Source organism: Hetaerina americana, unplaced genomic scaffold, assembly GCF_022747635.1.
Source record: "Hetaerina americana unplaced genomic scaffold, ioHetAmer1.1.p SCAF_15, whole genome shotgun sequence".
Classification (NCBI taxonomy): Eukaryota; Metazoa; Arthropoda; class Insecta; order Odonata; family Calopterygidae; genus Hetaerina; species Hetaerina americana.
Window position 1 is genome coordinate 7,783,036 of NW_027286625.1, and position 21,922 is coordinate 7,804,957.

Genomic DNA, 21,922 nt, shown 5'->3' on the forward strand with positions numbered 1-21,922 from the left:
TTATAATCTAGCTCTCTTTTTTTCCCAAAATCTATTTAAAAAAGAATGAAAGCGTAAACATTTCGGGTGAACGTTTTGGCACCTGGAGGCAATCCTCTCATCGGCACTATCGGAACTAATTTTTCGAGTTGATTTCTGTTATGATCGTATTCTTTTGGTCGGCTTCTTTTGCAAAGGAATTCTGTGAGTGATAAAATGACTCCCATTGGGCGAATTCGTTAATATTTAATAACTTCTTGCAACGGAACAACGAAACTGGAGTGACATAGGTATACCTTACGTTATTGTGTCGTAGTGCCTGTCTCAGGCTCCGGTGTGAGGATAAGATGTACGTCAAGATGTTCTCTGAAATAAAATCTGTCCATGGTAAACATTATGTTTGTTTTCTAACGAGAGATTTTATGATTTACCAGTATACAGAACAATGGGTATGCTATCACTGTGCTAATGAAAGAAATGTAATAATTTTTTTCTTCATCTCCAGTAACGGAACCTGTGATTATGGGAAAGAATTTCATTCGGAAATGACGTAAACAGTGAAGTAGTACGTAGCAGAACTGGAGAGACTTGTTTTCTGAAATTGGATAAAAATCATTTTAACGAGCTTTCACTTTCTCGGCTTTTCCCAGAACTTCGCATTGCATTGATAAATAAAAAATTGTAATAAACTTTTCAATATTCCATACACGTTTTAATCGTCCCCAACACAATTTCAGCGTTCCAGTGTCATTTCCAAGGGCAAAAAATCTTTATTTCCTTGGGCTTGTTTTAAGGAACAACGGAATTCCCATTGAATGCAATGAAATTTCAAATTTTTAATGCCTAGCACGTATAACTGTTTGGAGCTAACAACAGATTTCCATTCCAACAAATGGCAAAATACCAAAAAATGTCAAATGTTTGGCATTATCGTATATTGTATTACTGTAATTTATTGGTTAGCATTAGTTAGCCAGGAAAGGGTTACAATTGTTACTGAGTCAGAGAGACGTTACTGAGAAATCAGTATTACAGGAATACTATAAGTTTAATTATCTTGGAAGTGTTTAAGGACGAAAATAGTCAAATTAATAGGCATATCGGGATGATGATTGACACGGACAAAAATGCTTTCACAAGGGGAAGGCAACTTATGGTAAGGACATTGAGTAAGGATGTACAGAAAACATAATTGAAAACTTTGATACGGAGCGTGGAACGGCGCGAGTCCCAAGAGGAAGGCGAAGGTATAGACAAATGGGACAAATGAAGAAGAAAGTACAATGCAAAAATACCAGGAAGTAAGTCAATTAGCATCATAAAGGTTAGGATGGAGGGCTGCAGTCAACCAATCTTAGGATTGAACGAACAATGATGATGATGAAAGAAAAACTCGCTTCTCGCGGAAATCTTATGCAAAATTCAACTAGCTCATTCGCTTTGCTCTATGTATATCTGTAAGTAGCATAATTAAAAAACATTTTGGTGCATTTTTGAAGAAGATTCCAGTGTTTCGTGAATGAAAATATTGATGTTACGTGGCAAGGTACCGAGTGGAATTAGGATCGATTTTACAGCAACTATGGTAATTCGTTTCATCGCATTTACTCATTGTAATCTCCATCTGTTAAATCAGAAATATTAATGACATGGTAACCAATCAATAAATAATGCAATTGTATAGAAAGAAAATATCGCTTCCCTGAATCGGACCATGTTTTCATGCATCACACAAGTTAAATTAATTTTTAATTTAACAAGGCAAAAATATTCCCTATAGGGGATACGGGACTCCCATGGATCCTCTCCCCTTAGGATCCGTTTCTGATCGAACGTATTCCCTCGCTGTGGAAGCCAAAACTCCTGAAATGCCACGGTTCGAATAAGAGTAAGGCACATTTACTTTCACGGTAAACCCAACTAATTAAACTGCAATAGCACTTCGCCAGTGGAAGGTTTCAATTTTTTGCCGTCAGTTCTACAAGATGGGCCAATGGGTTTTAGAACCGGAGTGGGGGGGATGGCACAGTTATGGAATGGAAAACTCTCTGGATGAAGAGGTATTTAAAAGTGATTTGCCTTTTATGGGAGCCATCATGAAAATCAAAACACCGGGGATTCACCCTCGTGGGAAAAGTGTGGGGGTCGGATGGAATTCTTCCGCTAGTGGGGAGACGCACGCAATGACCGTTCCGGTGGTTGAACGAAGAAGAGGCTTGCGAAATGATTTCCCGTGTCGAGCACGTGCCCTGCACACGGGCGCATGCGCGGAGATAAGGCCACAGGGCTCTACACCTCCACTCCCTTAACAATGTATGTACGTGTACCTACGTAAGTACTTCGCTCGACGACGCCATCCAAAATCCTCTCAAGTGGAAATGCGCGCAAAAATATGTCATGACGCAACATTCCCGGGACCATATGTTTGCTGTTCTTCGACGAGCAATTGGCCAGCTACTAAAGAGATGCCATGAGATGATTTCTATATACATTCATGCGTTCATACCCTTCCTTCACGCCGTTCTCTTTCGGGGTAGTAAAAAAAGAAAAATAAGATTTCAAACCCTTTCAAGAAAAAATAGGTAATCATGAGAAAAATATTAAAGTAACATAACTTTTAGATGAGTAGTTTTTTATCATAGATAGAATTTTGCAGACTTAAAATTTGCTTCCTTGAGGTCTCTGAGTTATTAAGAAAACCTTTGTATATTTTTAGTGGAATTTCGCCAAATTTGCAGCTTTCCGCTAAAAAGAATTGTTTTTAAAGTAAGAGAAAAATGCCCTATTTGTTGATTAATGTTTGGATAAGTCAACACACCCTTTTAATTGTCCATTAAGCATTTTATTGCTGATGTCTCTCGAAATCATTAATAGTAATACAAATTTTAATGCTGCGCGCATCAGGTAAACCCACCGTAGCGTTTCCTAGTTGCGTAAGACCCTTTTTTTTAAATACCCGAGGGCAAAAATCTTCTTTGAAACCAAATGTTGGAGAGTTTTAGACATTTAATGGCATTTAAATACATGTTTACATAATTAAAATACCTTGTCCCTCCCTAAATTTCGAAGTATAAGAGATTAACGTAGCTAAACTGGCTAAATCACTCATCCGGACATCGAAGGATTCGGGTTCAAAACCTGGTCGAGGCAATTTGCTCTTAAACTCTAAATTTCTTGAAATTTGAAGACGGCTTCCAAATAAAAATTATATAGCAACTATAGGCCATCTTAATTAAAATGCTAGTTTACTCGGATCTACATAATATCGCGCAGGACCCCAGCCTTTAGTGTGCATGAATGTACTTATAAATATATATTTGCACCTGCAGAAATAATCGCACACATAAACACACATACCTTTCTGTTCGCATTTTTTATTCTAATTTCATGGATTTATTTTTGAGTGTCTATATAAGCTTTAATAAACAAATGGAGGCTGAAAATAAAAGAGCAATTTCTCTTCCACATTCAGTATAAGGACTGCATTAAAATTGATTTTTTTCTCTTTGGTTCCAAATAAAAAAATTGCGAGACACCCGGCTCTCGCATCGCCTCAACTCCTCACATCTACTTCGAGAGAGACATTTTAGCCGGCCCCAGTTTCTAAAGGAAGTAACCTCGCCTCATTCGAATCTTCCGATAAAACGCATCGTCATTCATCTCGCGACTCGTTTGACGGTTGAATGGCCTAGCCGAGATCTCGAGTCGAATCGTAAACGGGGACGGCGGCGGCAGATACCATCCCTGTCGCCGGGACAACGGACAGGCTGGCAATCGGGTCAAGGGCAGAACATCTCATTATGTTGGCCGGCGGAATCATTTGTCTCCCCGCAGTGTCCTCGCCACGCATCCTTCCCTCGCATTACCCTTGTCCTTCCTTACCCGGTGTTCCTTTGGCGGATCAAGGGGGAAAGAGAGAAGGGGAAATTCCCAACCACACCCACTGAGGAATCTGTGAACAAGTCCCTGAACGATTTTCCAAAACCTCATCTCAACATCATTTCGCGTGTTTCGTACGTACTTTATCTCTGATTTCTTTCTTTTTCACGAACAAATGAATTGATAGCTTTTCCGTTTTATAATAGCGATTTTCTTGTCCCTTGCCCCTTTATTGACTGGAATCTTATGTACGAGAAAAGAAATCTCCAGCATCGCGAATCACAGCAAAAGCAACTCCTGCTGAGAAAATTATGCTCATACCAGTTTGTTTTACATTCAGGGATCAATATATCGACATACATGTATCTCACGTACAATGGCTCACGTAAGAGATTAATATATGTATATATGTACTAAACATTCTCCTATGTTGCTCTACGATAATTCCCGAATACGCATCGCAAATTTTGACGCTAAATAGCTCGGTAATCAATGCGCAATGTATTCTTTATCCTCTCGGTATTCTATAAGAGAAGCGTTTTACATCATCAGCAGTATTTGTAGGAGAACTGAACATATTTCAACTTGCAAACACGAGAGTAGATGTGCAATGAAGTTCATGCAACTCGGTTTCGATACCTTTCGGTGTTAAATAGAAACCTATGTTCATGGCCCTTTCAATAGAAGCGTTTAATCATGACAAAATACTCGTATTTCCCATTTTTTCTAATTGAACAAAAGTTTGTTGTTATACTCGAATATGGAAATGAAACCACGGGTAGTAGATAGTTGAAACTCTTAGCGCAATCTAGTGAGAGATGAGTCTTACCAAAAACAGACCTTTTCTGATACTATGAGCGCCAAATCTTGGATGTTCTAAGGAATTATTGAAGAATCCACATATTTTTCGTAAGCATACAGTTGTAGCGATGCGAATGGATACGCGCAATTCTCCCCGAGGAGTCTTCGTGATCGTTGGCCAGTTATTCCGTTCGAGACGCGATTCTCGCGTGTGGATGAAGATATAAAACTGCGTCACGTCAAGTTCCGTCGGTTGCGTGCGAAATTGGCGGGTCGAATACACCCACGTGGTCGGGGATTTTTCGTTTTACGATCTTGAAGCTGAGCATTGTTTGAAAAAGTTTCCGACTTTCAAACACCCCGCTCCCTTACCTTTAAGGTAAGCCAATATGGTGGAGGCATAATAAGCTCCCCTCGTTATCCTGTTTCTCCTTCGCTGAGAACAGTACTTCCAACCTGTAACGAATTGATAACTGAATTTATGCGTCTTTTCATTGCCATTGGAGATTTTTTGCGCGTAATAATATACACGTAGTAGGCAAAAAAAAGATATTGAGTTAATTACGATATTCGTAGTAGCTGAGTATTTTTATAAAATACTACAGGTGTGATACGACAGTTGCGGAAGGGTCAAATGAATTTCAGCCGAGAAAGGTGAAAACGCGACTTGCGATATAAAGGAGGAAACCTTATGAAGGACATCTGTGTGCCCTTACTTCACCTCGAAAGAAAGATAGTATGCGTGAAATTGTAGATGCACATTTCAATTACTTAATGCACCGGGCGATGCATCGCGACTCAATGTAGAGGCGCCGTGCAATAGAGTGAGAATGAGAGTGAAAAATGGAACTGAGAGAAAATTAGGATGAAAATTAAATTCCCTCGATACTTGGAAGGAAATACTAGCACTACGAGAAGGCATTTTTTTCGGTTGATTATTTTTTAAGTTAATAAGTTCAAATCTTTTAATTTTCCTTTTCCTGTAATTCAAATATTTTCTGTGAAATCATAATCTAAGGTTAAATTGCGGATTAAATCTCTTGCGTAAATTGAAAGGAGGTCTCAATATAATTAGAGATATTAAGTATAGAACAGTTATGTAGATTAAATATGTCATTTTTCTCACGAGCGATATGGGATCAGATTAACGTTATCCGATTGGGGAATAACTATTTCGTATCAAATGTAGTCTGGTGTGGAACAACTCCTACCACACGCCCTCTGTACACTCTTTCCTGCTTTTCATATTAATGTGCGGTCAATCCCGGTAATTTCTCATACATACACACTCAATATTCCGTGAATAGTTTGATTAGAGCGAAATCCATGCGCAAAAACGTTTCCCGTGCCTCATTCTTCGCCCTTACCGATGTGGTTAAAATAATAACATATTAGTGCAAGAAAAGTAATTGGAAAATGTTTGGAATGCAAGAAATAATATCAAGGTATAACGAAAAGAAATAACGGTCATAAAATCTACTGCAACTGTCTAATTACCGAAAGCTCTTGATAAAAATAATGGTCAAGTATCGGGGGTCACTTGGTTGGGATTGCTTCATGTTTAATAAACGCGAAACTCTCTTGATTTTTCGCAGTACTTTTAATTTTATATTACTTGGGTTTCTTTTCGACGCAAAATCATCACCCAGATCATGCAAAATTAAAAGAATTGCGGAAAATGAAACGAATGGCTTGTTTATTCAGCATGAAAACTCTTGATAACCATCTCATTCATCCACTAAGTTTCTATTTCATGGGCATAAAAAATACAATCTGCATATTCCGTACTGGGTCCGAATTATGAATAAACAGTTTATGAATAATTAATAAGAGCACGACATGTGCGGTTTAGGAAAATATTTTCTTGTTTTTCTTGAATAAATATTAACCTAACTCATGAGCATCAGTAGTCCTTATCATGAATGCATATGAGAGAATGCATGTGTCGGGAAAGTAGTAGGCCTGAGTCGATTAAAAAAATATATGTATTGCCACAATTGATAAGTAAATTCAAAGGTCTTCAAAGTAGTACCATTGGGCGTCCACACACCGCTGCCAGCGGGTTTTCCACGCCTTATACGCCTTCCGAAAGGCGGCGCCCGGAATGCTGCTGAGCTCTCTCGTCACGGCCTGTTGTAACGCTTCTGCCGAGTTGTGGTGACTTCCTTTCAGTACAGATTTGAGGCAGGAGAAGTGAAAGAAGTCTGGTGGGCAACGTCGGGGCTGTAGGGTGGCTGAGGCATGGTCGAGAAGCTCTTTACAGATCCTCGTGCGTGTTTCCTTTTGTTCGTCCAAGAGCACTCATGGCGCCAACTTTGCGAACACTTAATCTGCGATCCCGGTTCAACAAAGCCTTCACTCTTGTAAGATTATCGTCACTTATTGAAGTTGAAGGGCCTCTTGAACTTTCGTTCTCTTCAACATCTTCTCTAACCTCCCAAAACAATTTGTGAAAACCTGAAAAACACACGATCTACCCATGGCGTAATCACAATATGCTGCCTTGAGCATTTCATGAGTCTCTCTCCTAGTTTTGCCCAGTTTCACGCATAATTTAATGGTGTAGTGCTGTTCCAATAACTGGCGTGTGAGGGACCGTAACGAGGTCACGTTGTAGAGGTTTCGCAAACGAACTATCCGCACTCCGCAAAGGCTGGGAGCCAACTGCCGGCCGACCGGCTTCCAGCCTTTCCTGAGACCGAACCGAGCCAGAGAAACCGCCGCCCGTCCGTCCGTGGATCCGGGAAAAAATAAGCCATACTACTTTTGAGACAGACCTTGTATGCCGAAATATACCATAACGAATATAGCATAGCAGGTCGATAGTAATGAACCACATGTGAATATGGTATTGTAAGTATCGGGCAACATTTTTCTAAAACTCTCGATTCATTATAAAATGGCAATTTCGTATGGTTTGGTTTGATTTTTCTTAACCTTTGAGGGGGCATATTTATGAATGATTCTTCGCATATGGTTTTATTTATATTGAATATTCTTCATCCCATGAACAAAACTTAATCTTGAATGTGGCTATATTATTTTCAGTTATTCATCGATATAGTGGGGGAAAGGTTGAAATGTGTAGAAGAGGATGTAGAGGGCCGTGATAGAAGGAAGAATGTTAGGGAAACAGGTTAAAGGATAAAAGAGGGTAACCTTTTTAGCTGTCTAGCTTGTAGGCTCAAGTTAGGAACACGTGGAGAAGGATACAATGTAGGGCAAACAAATGAAATATCTCGTTATGCTTAGAAGAGTTATTAGTGGCAGTCCAAAACCTACCATTAAATAGGTAAAACACCTTGAGTGATATGAGAATAGTATGGCCGAGTGCGAACGTGTTTTTTATCGCGGATTTGGGCCGATTTTTTCTGTCACTCCCGCGTATTAGTAACACACAAATTCTTCCCATCTCCTGCTCAGGATATCGCAGTTTTAGGGAACCTCCAGCGACTCCACATCCACTATTTATTACCGCCGATCACTGACTGCCCTGTCTCAAGTCTCGCCTCAATGGGTTCTGCACCGGTAATCGAGGGAGGAGATCCCGTCGCGACTTTGTAAAGCAATCGCATTTGAGGACTAAGCAACAGAAACTCTCATCCCGTGCGTGGAATGAGATACTGATGTTCAAACTAGGACGGTCTTAATTTTCATGGCTGAGAAAAAGTATGTCGAGACACCGCACGAAAATGGATCTATTCAGTAAAATATTCCTCACAGATCCTGGAAAACAATATGAGGGATATTATTAAAACAGAACGGTGAATGTGAATAAGGATTGAAATTAGAAGACAGAATTAGTGGTGAAAAAACACTACCATGATTATCAGGGCCATCTATGGGTTACCTGGGCATTATGTTTCTTCTATGATCTGGTTTTCCAATGGTCCATCCATCTCTGATTCATGGAGTGTCATAATCCACAGTAATGCTTTTGTGTAACGCTTTCTTGTATACCAATTCGTCTTTTTTGAACATTTTAGTCGTCCCTTTTTGGTAGTCGCGTTCTTAACTTTAGTTTTAGACTTGTAAAATGTTACTTCGATAAACTGAGTGGCATTTCACAAAATATTAGAGGAAATTGGTTGGGAATCACTCGCGGAGCGGAGGTTAAATTGCATATTCAATCTCTTGCATACGTTAGAAGGTGAACAGTTGACATATCTCGGAAGTTTTTTGGACCAAAATGGTCAAAGTATTAGGGACGTATGGAGAAGAATTGCGCTAGGCAAACAGGCTTTCACAAGGAGGAGGGAGACGATGACAGAGTCGTTGAGTGAATACGTTAAGAAAAGGTTCGTCTAAACTTTGAAATGAAGCGTAGTTATGTCAAGGAGCAGAAACATGGCCAATGAAGCAGGAGGATAGAAGTAGATTGGAGGCTTTTGGAATGTGGGTGTAGAGAAGGATGGAGAAGGTGAAATGGACCGAAAGGAAAACAAATGAGGAAGTGCTAGGTATGATGGGCGGGGAGAGGTATTTGTTGGGAGAAATCCTAAGGAAGCAGGAAAAATGGATGAAGGGCCTAGTGATTAGAAGTGGGATATTGAGAACTGTGATAGAGAGGAGGATGTTAGGCAAACGAGGAAAGGGCAGGAATTGGATAGGGATGTGGGACGGAGTGAAGGGAGGAAATACACAGAGACCAAGAGGAGCTTGTTGTAGAGTAGGATGTTGGGTTGTGTTTTGCTAGGAGAAACAAAATATTTATATTGTAGTTTTGTCCATCCAAAATCTACCTTAATCGGTAGAGTACTTAATAATTATACGTTATGAGGATGTCTCTTTAGTGATGATATTGAAAATGTATCATTGGCCCCATCGAAGTACGGTAGGAGAGATCTCGTCAATAAAATTAGAGAGATCAAGTGTAGAACAGATTTCCCCAAGAAGGATAAGGGATCAGTGTAGCGTCATTCAAATTCGTTAGGAGGGAAAATTATTTGGTGTCAAAAATAGTCCGGTGTGTAATCACTCCCTGCCTCGCACCATATGTTTGCTTGTAGGCTGTAATGCATGTAGGTAAATGAACAGATTATGAGTAGAGGAGTATTTCACACTTAGATACCGTGGCAAAGGTACCTGTTGTTATAACGACCCACATTATTTGAATTATTTCACATTTGTACGATATTTTTTAACTGAAAATTATGAAAGACTTAAATGTTTGATGTTGCATGCCAGGTATTGAATCGCCCCCTGCCGCACAACTTAGCGGTGGATTGCAGTGTGTCCTTTATAAGTGGAAGTAACCTGGTAGTTAATTTCCACATGATAATCATTGAGTTCCTTCTCTCCCGTGCATGGATGGAGGGATGCTACTTCCGAGAGAGGAGAAGGATTCCCATTTTTCTAATTTCTTTCCTATTGACTTACGTTGTAAGATCCTCAGAAAGCTTACACACGAAATTATCAATGAAATGAAAAAATATTAACACAAAACGGACCGAAAAAAATAAAGAACAAGAGAATTAAATATCCCTGAAGGATATCAGGGTTTCCCATCGTTTCGACTGGAGGAAGAGTTCTTGGCTAGCTCTCCCTAGATGAGTAAAATTTTCTATTTTCCGGAAAAACCTCCCCCCCTCCTCCTCCGTAAGATAACCTTGTGCTGAGGATGACAATGGTCGTATGGGGAAAACCGTTTTCATGTCTTGTAGCTGTCAAGGCGGCTTTGGAATTAATAAGGCACCACGTGTTTTTTTTTCTCTCTTGAAATACCGAGTCCTTGCCACTACATCATTCTTCGTGTCGCACAAGATTCCATTCGCGAGAGGTTGAAATCCAGGTGATAAAACGCTGCATCACGCACACCTTACGGCGGATTATTCAGCGCGCGTTCATTTCGCGGGAGAGCAAGCAAGAGGTGTGCGTGGTATTCATTTGATAACGAAATATTTTCTGGAACTTCGAATTTTCTTATAAATGCTCGCAGCGTGCTTTCCATGGCAGGTGAAAACTGTCCCGCTCGGCGCGTGGATTGGTGGGTCGGCTGGCTGGCTGGCCGGCGCGTGGAGAAAAAAATTGGGGCAGCGATGACAGACTGCAGGCTTTTCCTAGACGTTAGGCCGAGGAGAGATAATGGGACCAACAAAGCCATCCCTACATTTCTTTATTGCCCGCAGAGCTTTCTCTTCGGTTATCGGCGCTAATTGTAACACTTCCTTCATCCTGTGAATTCATTTTGCATGCAATTTGTAAGCAATTCTCGTCGGTCCACGCGTGGTTACGTCGGTTTGAACGAGCATGCGGAAACGAGTCGGTGATAGTTTGCATAAATTTCTGTTCCTCTCCTGAATAGCAATTGGGGAAGAGGGACGTGCCGGCGCCAACACTGTCACTCTGATTACTGTTGACTGTCGTGCAGTTGCCATTCTATCGATTTATTTAAAGCACCGACGTTACGTTGTGTACGGACACAGCGCCAACAATAAAAAATGCATGCCATTAATGAAGTTTGCGAATGCGTAAGCTCTGAAGTAGAATGGGGACTTGAAGGAATGATTCATACTTCCTTAGTTAAGTTGTTCCTGAAGGCTCGTGCCCGAGCACCCGCTGCCACGTGCCTTCAGGGAGGCTTGAAATTTATGGCATGGATGTAGATAGTTACAAATCCGACTACTTTGGCTCCCTCTGCAAACTCGTTAGAAGGTTCTTTTGGAATATCACTTATCTCAATTTGCAACCCACTCTACGCATGTTTTTCAGGGGATGATACCATACGAGGCATTCAAAATAAAAATGAAGAAGTTCCTTTATTTATTCATATAAATATTGAATAATTCAATGTTGGTCAAGGTTAAACTAGGGTTAAACAAGGTTAGTAAACTATTGCTTACATGCATTTTGCTATCCAAATGTAATAAAATACTTCTCCGAGCACACGAGGCGAACTTCTAGTGAGGAGAATAATAAAATAAATCAATCAAAGTAACAGTTAAATATTCTATGAGCTAAAGCTCTTGGAGGATAATTTGTGAAGAGGTCAACATAATCGTCTTAAGTCTTAAATAATATTCAAAAAATAAAATCACAAAACGCATGAATCATAAGTCGGCGTAATTTTAGCTTGATGACATTTATAGAAAAAAATCCGAATATTCCAAGCCATATTTGCTCATCAAGTGTGTACTCAATGTTTGATTTTATATTGATAGACATTTCATTAGCAAAAGAAAGACAAAGAATGCATCTTTTATTAGGTTTAAATGTCCTATTTATTTGTCAGCTCACCTCCTCGCAAATTGTCGAATGCTTGAGATATAACATTTACCTTCTACTACCAAATAGATACCCACCGAAGTATTAGCCTCCGTAGTCACAGCCACAGTCAGTAAGTACGCACCGATCGGTTCTATTTGAACAAGGAATCATGTGACAACTTTTTTGAAAGACAATGTTTCGCTTGTAACTATTAAACCTACTTAATATATCACCATCGATTTTGAAATATTTTGGGGTATCATAATTGTTGGAAATTCTCCATTCAATTTTTATTTTAATGTTTTATAATTTAGGATAAGTATTTATAAACTCGTGCATTATATAAATTAATGGATTGATTTTCTGGTCATTATTTCTTTACTATTTTTATTTCATTCTGCGAGAGCATCGTGAACTGGAACTGGAATCGTTCCTCAGTCACTTCAGTCACAATTAAATTTAGTCAATTTACTCCCTGAATACGAGTATAAAGCATTGTTTTATGAAGCATTGTTTGATGAAAAAACCTTAATGTTTATAGTGCGAGGAATGTACGGGTGTCATTGTATTATTATTACTCTATACCTACGTTATTATTAAAGTCTCGGTGCAGGGACCCGGTGCATCTCGTGGATTAAAATTCTTTTCTTTAATTTGTTACGTCCTTTTACCTTCAAATTATTTACAGTAATGATATGGAAAACTAAGTCTTTAGTATTCAAATATGGCGGTAGATACAATGATCTTTTAGCTATATTTTTATTGCTTCATTCATCTTTCGGGTGAATCCTTGAGGTAAACTACTCACTATTAAGACCAGAGTGTCTCTGAACTAATCATTCAAGCAATGATAATATTTACGTTACTATTAGTTTACTTTAATCAAGTCTTTGATTCGTGGTAGTTTTGCATTTTGCTTTTTTCTGCCCTATTATTCATTGAAAATGAAACGCTATACGCGAAAATAGGAAAGAAAATCGTAAGTGACAGAGCAACTCACCAAGTTCCCTATTTTTCCTTTAACTATCCTTGCGAGAATATAGACGCGCCTCTATCCAAACGCTATTCACAGGAGAGAAAGCAGTAATTACCGAGGAAATAAGCGTCGTAACGAGTGACTTTGAATGGATTTAATAACTTTTTAATAAAAGCAAGCAGAAATTTCACCGGGATTAATTCATTCAAGCGTAGCTAAATTTTCAATGAAAATCGATCCCGGTGGATACGTCTTGATCCGGGCGAAATTGAGCCCAGCAAGCCCTATAAGGCACCGGCCATTCGACTCCGGCTGGTGTCGCAAGGCTAGAAGGAAGAGGGGAATTGACGATAGACTCGATTTCGTCCGGATCAAGATGTGTCCATTTCAAGGAACCAGAGTAACTGAGCCAGATGTCCTGGTGCCAGAGCCAGATCACCCCACGCCACACGCCCTGGCTGTAGCTTGCAGGACAATATGTTATAGAATAATAATAATATGCCCGGTTTCATCCGACCAGAAATAAAGCCTCTCTGGTCCGACCGATGCCGCAAGTTGTCGCCACAATATTCGAAGGTCTACCGACATCCCGACGAAGTTCCAGTGTTTCTTGAAGAACTCTGTCGTAAATACATAAGCGACGGTTCAGTAGTCAGCAGCTCAGCGATACCCCGGCCAACCTCCCGCCGTTGGCCTTCCCGCTCTCCCCCTACATCCAGGTCTATAAATTACCCACAAGACGTCGTAACGACGTGTGGCAGGAGGTATAAGGCCACCAGTCATACTTCACTACACCTAATCCTATATTCCCTCAAACACGTGGCACCTCCACTCAGAGATCAAATGGAAGGGGGCTACTGGACACGTATTAGGAATATTTTACTGTTAGTAGCCAATTCCACTTACTATACTAAGAACGATAATGAAGAATCCCATTAAAGAGGGCAGTATGACACGCAACGCAGTTACCAACAATCAGGTAGCATTCCACTCATGCTTGGCGGGCAGTTCACAAACGAATTAGAGCTACAACTTTATTTACACGACACCCAAACGCCCGATTCAAGGGCTCGTGACGCGTAGCGTTAGGACTCCAGTCATGAAGTGGGTTAAGGAGAAATGCAACTTGTATGTTCTGAACAATTTTCGCCTGTGCCTACCCATTTCTATTTTAGTGTTTCCCCCTTAAAGGAGTACTCCCATTCCTCCCGGATGCGTACCAGACGGTACATTGAAAATGATGCAGGTCATCAAAACCTAGTCGGTATTAAATGTGTTAATTGGTCGGAAAGTACTATTGTTTGGTCATTAAAAAGTAGTCAGCTTCGTTGATAAATCCTGTGCAATACAACATTCGTGATATATCCTGAGCACTTTAACCCGAGAAAGTATTAAACCTTAACCTTGAATCACGCCAGGTTGTTAACGAGCCATGGTGATAACATGGAAGAAAGAGCCTGGCGGTGGACGCACAGGAGTGTACGCACTACTGCAGTGGGAAGTGGGTGAGGGAGTCACGCGCTCCGGGAGAAGGAAGACAAATAGGTCTAAGCTAATCGGCAAATACGTAGACCCCACTCCCCGATAAACGAAACTCGAGAATCTCAGTACTCTAAAAGGGATGATTACAATGCAGCTAGCAAACCTGTACTAATGAGCTCTTTCCATTTCCGTCCCAGGTCGAAGCCGCCAAGCGATACTTTTCGTGCGCGGAGGTAATGAGGTCCTTCCCCTTCCCACCTCCCCTCCATCACTTCGATGAATCGCCCCAGTTTTGTCTTTTGTTTCATTTCCCCGCCTCTGAGTCGATCCCACGTGACTTTCGTCATTCTTCCGGAAGCAAAAAATTAAAAACGAGTTCCCAAATACCTGGCGACTCTGCGGAGAAATCACAGTGAGGGACGGACAAGCGAGGCACGGACTAAAATGAATGATAGACGCGGATTGAGGTTCATTCTTCGTGTTTTTTTTTGTTTTCACGGATCAGGTCACGACTGGGCGATAATATATGCATCGTCATCTGGATCGCAGGATGATGTTCGCGCATTCGGGACTTAGAATGATAGACTGAAGTGGGTTGAATTCTGTACTCCGTTAAAATGTTAAAGGAATGCGCAAGGCGCATTCTTTAAAATGCATGGGAAAGAAAAATACCAACCACATCTCACGTGTACGCCAATATTTTCGGCAGGGCAAATGATGTCCTAATGTAATTATAGGAGGTTAAACGTGTGTTTTGATAAAACTGCTGTTTCTGCTGTAATTTAAATATTTTATGGTGTACTAAATCCTCATTTTTTATCACCTGATAAATACGATAGTGCAAGAGTAGAACGACACGGGCAGGCGATTACTGATAATGAAAATGGTATCATATTTGCATGAGATTATGCATTTATGCTACTTTAAATGACATTTTTCTGAGATGATAGCACACTATGAGCGATAAATATTGGGGACATAAGTCATTTTTTTAATCAATTTAAGGTGTTTCATCACGAAAAAACATTTCAGATTGCGAATCTTCAGGTAACCCAAAACTGACAATTCACGAAATCAGTGGTCTTGCAAGTAAACGATGGTAAAGTGTTCGATAACATTTTCTATGAAAAATCTGCACGACATATGTGCCCAAATAAATCTGACATCCTTCTTTATCGCTATTATCACCATTCGCCGTAATGCATTTTCTGTTGAAATATAAGTATGTCACTACCTACCGGAGTGTAATATATATAGATGGATGTCTGTCAGAGTTGTCACCTGAAGATGACGTTGAGCGTCGAAACCCAGGTCGTGTGGTAATAAAAATGTTTCAGTGGAATCACAAAGTAACTAATTTTCATTTCCAATATAAGTATGTCATAAATATAATTTCTTTATTATCTGCTCCTTTCAGAAACCTCCGGTCGAAGTGACCAACAACAATGATATCATCACCGTAACATCTGATGTCGAAAGTATACAAAAGTCAAAAGGTAAATTTATACTTTAGTATGCGATTATCATATTAATTTCCTCTAGCATTTAAAAGTGAACAAGAATCCCTGGCTAGTTTGGATTTTGTTTCAATTTTTTACCATGTTACCTGAAAATAAAAATGTATTTCGCTATAAGCCATAATGTTGAGTAATTACTTATCTTCTAGGTACGTAAGCGTAAAGCCAATTCTGTGGAAAACGTCTTCAAGCATGTCATATTGTGGCTGATTATGACTAGACAAGGCAGTCGAGCAATTTGTATCAATCAAGGGACATTATAATTTGATATTTTTTGCTTGTTTTGAAACTATACATGTATAGCGAGCTGTTTATACAAGTATACTACCTTGATCAAAAAGTTCCCGGAATAACCACCGTGTGGCGCTCCCATCGTTCCGATTTGAGTTCTGTTTTTTTTGTTAAATTGGTACATCTGTTGTTGATATTCCCTTTAAATCTTAGTGTCATAACTTGACATTTGCAAAAGTTACGTAGCCAAGAGTACATCTATCTCTGTGTGTGTTGGCGATTTTTTACAATTGCAGAAATGGATTTAAATTTGCAACAACGAACTTGTATTAAATTTTGCGTAAAAACGGATTTAGTGGTGCACGGACGTTGGAAATGTTGGAAAAGTGTTTCGGCAACGATTCTCTAAAAAAACGGTCGTTTACCAGTGGCACGAGCGGTTCAGAAGTGGTCGTGAGTCAATCGAAGATGATGAACGCAGTGGCAGACCATCGACATCGAAAGTCGGTGAAAAAATTGATAAAGTAAAAGAAATGTTGGTCAATAACCGCAAATTAACCATCAGAGAAATAGCGGAGGACTTGAACATTGCCTATGGATCCGCCCAAGACATTGTGGTTAATGATTTGGGTTTCCGTCGTGTAGCATGCCAAAAGACCTCAATTTCATGCAAAAAAGAGACCGTGTTGACGTCGCAAAAGACATGATTTGCGAGGCTGAATCCGATCCCACATTCATCAAAAGGATCATTACTGGAGACGAGACGTGGGTTTATGAGTACGACACGCAATCCAGACATCAGGCAAGTGAATGGCGTTCACCAAATGAGCCGAGACCAAAAAAACCACGTCGTTTTCAGTCAAAAAAGAAGGCAATGCTGACGGTTTTCATGGATTACAACGGTGTAGTGCATCATGAATTTTTGCCAGAAGGCCAGACAGTAAACAAAGAGTATTATTTGGGCGTTATGAGACGTTTGCGTGAAGCAATTCGCCGAAAGAGACCAGAAATGTGGGCAGAAAACTCGTGGATTTTGCACCATGATAACGCACCGTCGCACAGTGCTATCATTATTCGTAATTTTTTGACGAAAAATGCAACAAATACCATCCAACAGCCACCGAATTCACCTGATTTGGCTCCCTGTGACTTCTTTCTGTTCAATCGAGTTAAAAAACCATTACGGGGAACGCGTTTTAGCAGCCGAGAGGAAGTAATGGAAAAATCGCAGGAAGCACTGATGGACATACCGAAAACCGAATATAAAAAATGTTTCGAGGATTGGATCAAGCGCTGGCATAAGTGTGTTGCAGTCGATGGGGATTACTTTGAAGGGGACAATATAGATTTAGATGAATAAACTTGTATTTTTAATTTTCTGAATAAATTCCGGGAAATTTTTGATCAAGGTAGTACTTCTATAAACAGCTCGCTAGTTTTATTCTTCAATAATTTTTTAAGTCCCATTATAAACTGAAGTAACAGTCCAGTATAATTTACATGATTTTGGGGTAATGTAAACTTTACAAATGTTTTGTGTTAGATAGGAGCATGCTCTTTCCCATTACCTTCTACAAATTTATGTGATTCTCATTACTTTTAGTGCAAATTGGTGACATATTGGTAGCAAATTAGTGTACTTGACGAATTTGAGCTTAAAAAAGGCGTTATTCGCCGATTTTCAATGAATCCATTTAATTTTTGTAATATTATGTTCTTAAAAGCGTGCGTAAATTCAAGTTGAATGTAATGTATCGCCCTACGTTGATCGCTAGATTTGAATTAATGCTGTCCATATCTACGTAACGATAAATTTTATCTCAAAGATCTAACAATGTCAATATGTAGAAATAATTCCCCATTACCGGGATAAGTGATTATGTGTGCATTTTACATTTCTTTACACTTCAAAAGAATATTTTTCTAGCGCGGTCGGTCCATCTGGTCCCTTATCGTTCGTGGGAAAAACTATAACTTTAATCTACTCTATTCTACCCTTAAGCTCTCTATTTTATCATAATGATTTCGAGTATCGTAGCACAATGTGGATACATTTTTAACATTGTTGCCAAAGAGACATCCTTCGAATGAAGAATATCACCGTGGATTATATTTTTTCCTTGTCCGTTCGGCCAGCAAATAACCGCCCGCATGTCCCAGTTTTCCTTGCCAACGAAAACAAATCGCGAAACTAGAAACTTCAGATGACCATCGCACTCTCACACCCAAACGTGACATTGGCCCATTACTTAGTGACCCTGAAATAACCGATAGTGGAATTTTCTACTCCCAATTTTTTCCCTTATACGCTCCCGTGTTCTTTCCCTTGAGTGATAATATTTCAGGGAGTGTGGGAGGGAGAGAGAGCGAGCTGTTGGCCCCTCTCATCCCCCCGGTCGCGAGAGTTCACCTTGACTTATCTCTCCCGCTCTCTTCCCGGTCGCTTCCCTGGGTCACCTTTGCGCCACCAGACGATGACGGCGGAGGAACGAGGCGGAGCCGCGGAGCCACCGTCGCCTTCGGCATCGCAAGGACGCTTGCTCTTGTCATCCTCCTCTACTTCTTCATCTGCTCCCTTGACCTGATGTCCAACGGATTCCGACTGGTCGGCGGCAAGGCCACAAGTAAGTTAACCCAGTCATCCCGGCAAATACCCGGGCACAGGATATCCAACGCGTTATCCATCTCGAGATTTACCCCCGAGACGTCATCGAACTCGAGGGGGGTGACCGCCCGGAAATAATATCAGCAAGCAATGAAATCATCGCGGTGCATGAAGACGAGAGGTTCGATTGAAGTTTGACGATGTTAATGGATTTCATAAATTGAGTTCCACTGCTCCTCGAATGCTCGAAGTCGATTACTCTCGCATTACAAATGTTTATGAACTTGAATTTTTGCTAGGGTCGAAATGGTAGACTAAAAATAATCGCAAAACTGTTCTTTTAAGCAATGATGCTTAATCGCGCAATTGTAATAGGCTCTTAATGTATTTCAAGAAAATCGAAGCCGTATATGCCTCGGAGAATATGAGCGCCGCCAATAAAATATGGGCCTGTCCGGGATTTAAACTCGGGACCTCTCGCACCCTAAGCGAGAATCATACCCCTAGACCAACAGGCCTATACAACTGATTATTCATGAATTAGTCTTAGGATTTGCCCCCTGGAAACAATCTTCCAACCCCTTCGTATTCTTAAATTTCTCGAAACTTCCTTCCGCTCCTAGTGAATATCTTCATTTATGCATTTTTTTATTGTTTATTACACTTGGGTAATAATTACTTATTACAATTATTATGACAGTCATTATAACTGACAATTATAACCCCAGCTACAATACCTATTTCATCCAACCTCAATACCAGTGTCTTTTGTTCAATAACTTTTGCTTGATTGTCGTTTGTTGTTACATTTGTTGGTTCACATGAGGGCCAGAAAGTTGTATTGATATTCTATTACGTAAATATTTTTCCCAAATAGAATAAACTTAAAAAACATCAATCGTTGTTTATTAATGTAAATTACTCCACGATCACTTATTTTTACTTCATGTAGAGTAAAGAATCTTACGATCTTTTTTCCAAGATTGTGGGTTTACGATTGGCTCTGGATATTCATATTTAAATGAAAATGTTATCTTGATCATGCCAAACATGTGAAATAACGATAATTTACATAGGAAGACAAATCCTTACAAATGATTTAGTTACTTGACTCTTTGTAGAATAATTTATCTCTTAACCATAGTTGTTATTGCGGGTAGTCTACCGATTAGAAACAGGTTTTGGGCAGACCTTGGAAATACCAAACAAGATTTTGGTTTTCTATAGGAACGTCCAAACCGCACAAAGGTATATTTAACAACAACCTTTTGCCGCACATAATTTCATTCTTCTTTATGCTTATTCGGCCTCCCGTGATGACATTCAAGGATGCCTATTATCCTACACTCCGTGCCATGACTTTCTCTCCATTCCCATATCTAACACTTCGTTTATCTTCCTCCACTTAAATATAGTCCACCCAAAACTTCCATCATGCCCACATGTGAAAAATCTCCGATTCTAGGTTCTTTCTCTTCAAAGTCCGATGTCTGGACATCCTCGGTGTCGCCAGGGTAACAAACTCGCCTTATAATGCAGAGGTCTTGGGTTCGATTCCCACCCAATAGGTGGACTTCTCTCTGTCAATTATAACCCTAGCTGCATAACCTGTTTCATCCAACCTCAATACCAGTGTCTTTCGTTAAATAACTTGTGCTTCATTCCACCCAATAGGTGGATTTTCCTTGTAGCTGTTTATTTTTATAAAAACCCAATCTTGTGGCCCAAATAGCCAGTTTTGGATTTGCTGTCAATTAAACACTTTCTAGCTCATATGGCGAACGCTGCGCTTCATATCAGTCATCAAGCCCGTATTTTTCTAAGTTCATCGGCTCTTTATAAATTTGACACCTATGCTATCAAAATCCAATTTCTTCCCCGTATTACCAATCATTCACTATGATATCCTTTGGGATCCCATTCTCCGTCAACAATTCCGGAAGTTTTTTTTTCTGTAGACAGCTGAATTTCTTCAACACCCTCTCTCACGCACAAGATCTAAAACTCCATCGTTTGTCTTACTTGATTTCTTTGGTTGGAACTTTGCATGGCATGGTCTATTGTTTGACGAGCGGGACAATACTTACGGCAGAAATTCAGCAGCAATGGACGACATTTTACTCTGTACCTATCGTAAAGTAGCTCGAGGTTTCCGTATCATACAACGGTCCACTCTAGACCAGAAGTCTTCAACCAGTATTCTTCACAGCAAGACAAGCGTAAATTATTTTACAGCAGCTCATTTTTGTCAAGAAAATAATTTATTATTACTTATTCAAATGCTAACTCTTATAATAAAATTGAAAATGGGTTATTTACCGAAGGTAGAAATAAAATTTAGCTAACTTATGCCAAAAATTCAATGTTAATAAATTTAATGAAAAGCATTTTCCTCTCGAGTTAAGGTACGCGATAATCTTAAACTTATCGAATACAAACTAAGATATAAAATTATGTTATGTGTGAACCCCTTATAAATGTGTTTATCTTATTATTGTGAGCCTTGTAACACTACTCTTTTAAGTTTTAACTTGGTTATTTATTGTTCTTATTTATTTGCCCATTTGCGTGTTGTTTTTCTACATTGACATTTCATTTATCAGAGAAATAGGTGAGAACCTATTAATATTTAAAGTATTTTAAATAAACAAAAGTAAATAAATTAATCCCCATTAATATGTACTAAATCGCATCGACAATACGTTAAAACTTCTTTTATCAAAAGTTTTTCTTATTCCGGTAAATCCCGGCAATATTTGACGATAAAATAGATAATCCTTCCGAATATATTTTGCGAAAATCAATATCATTGATTGACGTAAATTTAAACCAAAATACGATCAATATTTTTTTTAATTTTTTAAAATTATCTCGAGTTGTAGACGTAAATGAAACAAACTCAAAGCCTCAATTAAGAACTCTTAACAAGAGTACGTTGCTTCCCCTTTGAAAAACCTTGATTGTCTCGAAAAACTTAGAGCTAATATATTAATTTTGACCAAAACACTTCAATTCAAAATTTAAAAGAAAATACTTTCGGGGACATTCTTCTTTTAGATATTAGCGGAATCAATACTTATGAAAGCGTCGCCCCAAGCATCTCACAGTCGTGTTTTCCTATTATTGTCGTGTTAACGTAATATAATATTCCTGAATCAACATATCGCTATCAGCTGTCTATCAGCTTATTAATGAAATAAAGCTATCATCTTATTCGTAACCTTCTTATTCAAGTAAATCATTCGG

General features: G+C 39.4%; 1 protein-coding gene and 1 non-coding gene across 2 annotated transcripts in view; one reads left to right on the forward strand and one right to left on the reverse strand.

Annotated features, from left to right (window-relative positions):
- Nucleotides 1-21,922, forward strand: part of LOC139686785 (sodium-dependent phosphate transport protein 2A-like) — a 101,418-nt gene that overhangs the window by 54,948 nt on the left and 24,548 nt on the right. Inside the window, exons 2-3 of the mRNA XM_071583829.1 lie at nt 15,741-15,819; nt 18,543-18,695. Coding sequence (XP_071439930.1) covers nt 15,741-15,819; nt 18,543-18,695 — 232 coding nt within the window. The remainder of the gene's footprint in view (nt 1-15,740; nt 15,820-18,542; nt 18,696-21,922) is intronic.
- TRNAP-AGG (transfer RNA proline (anticodon AGG)) lies at nt 19,123-19,194 on the reverse strand. Its single transcript has one exon. It is a non-coding gene; the product is annotated as a tRNA-Pro (tRNA).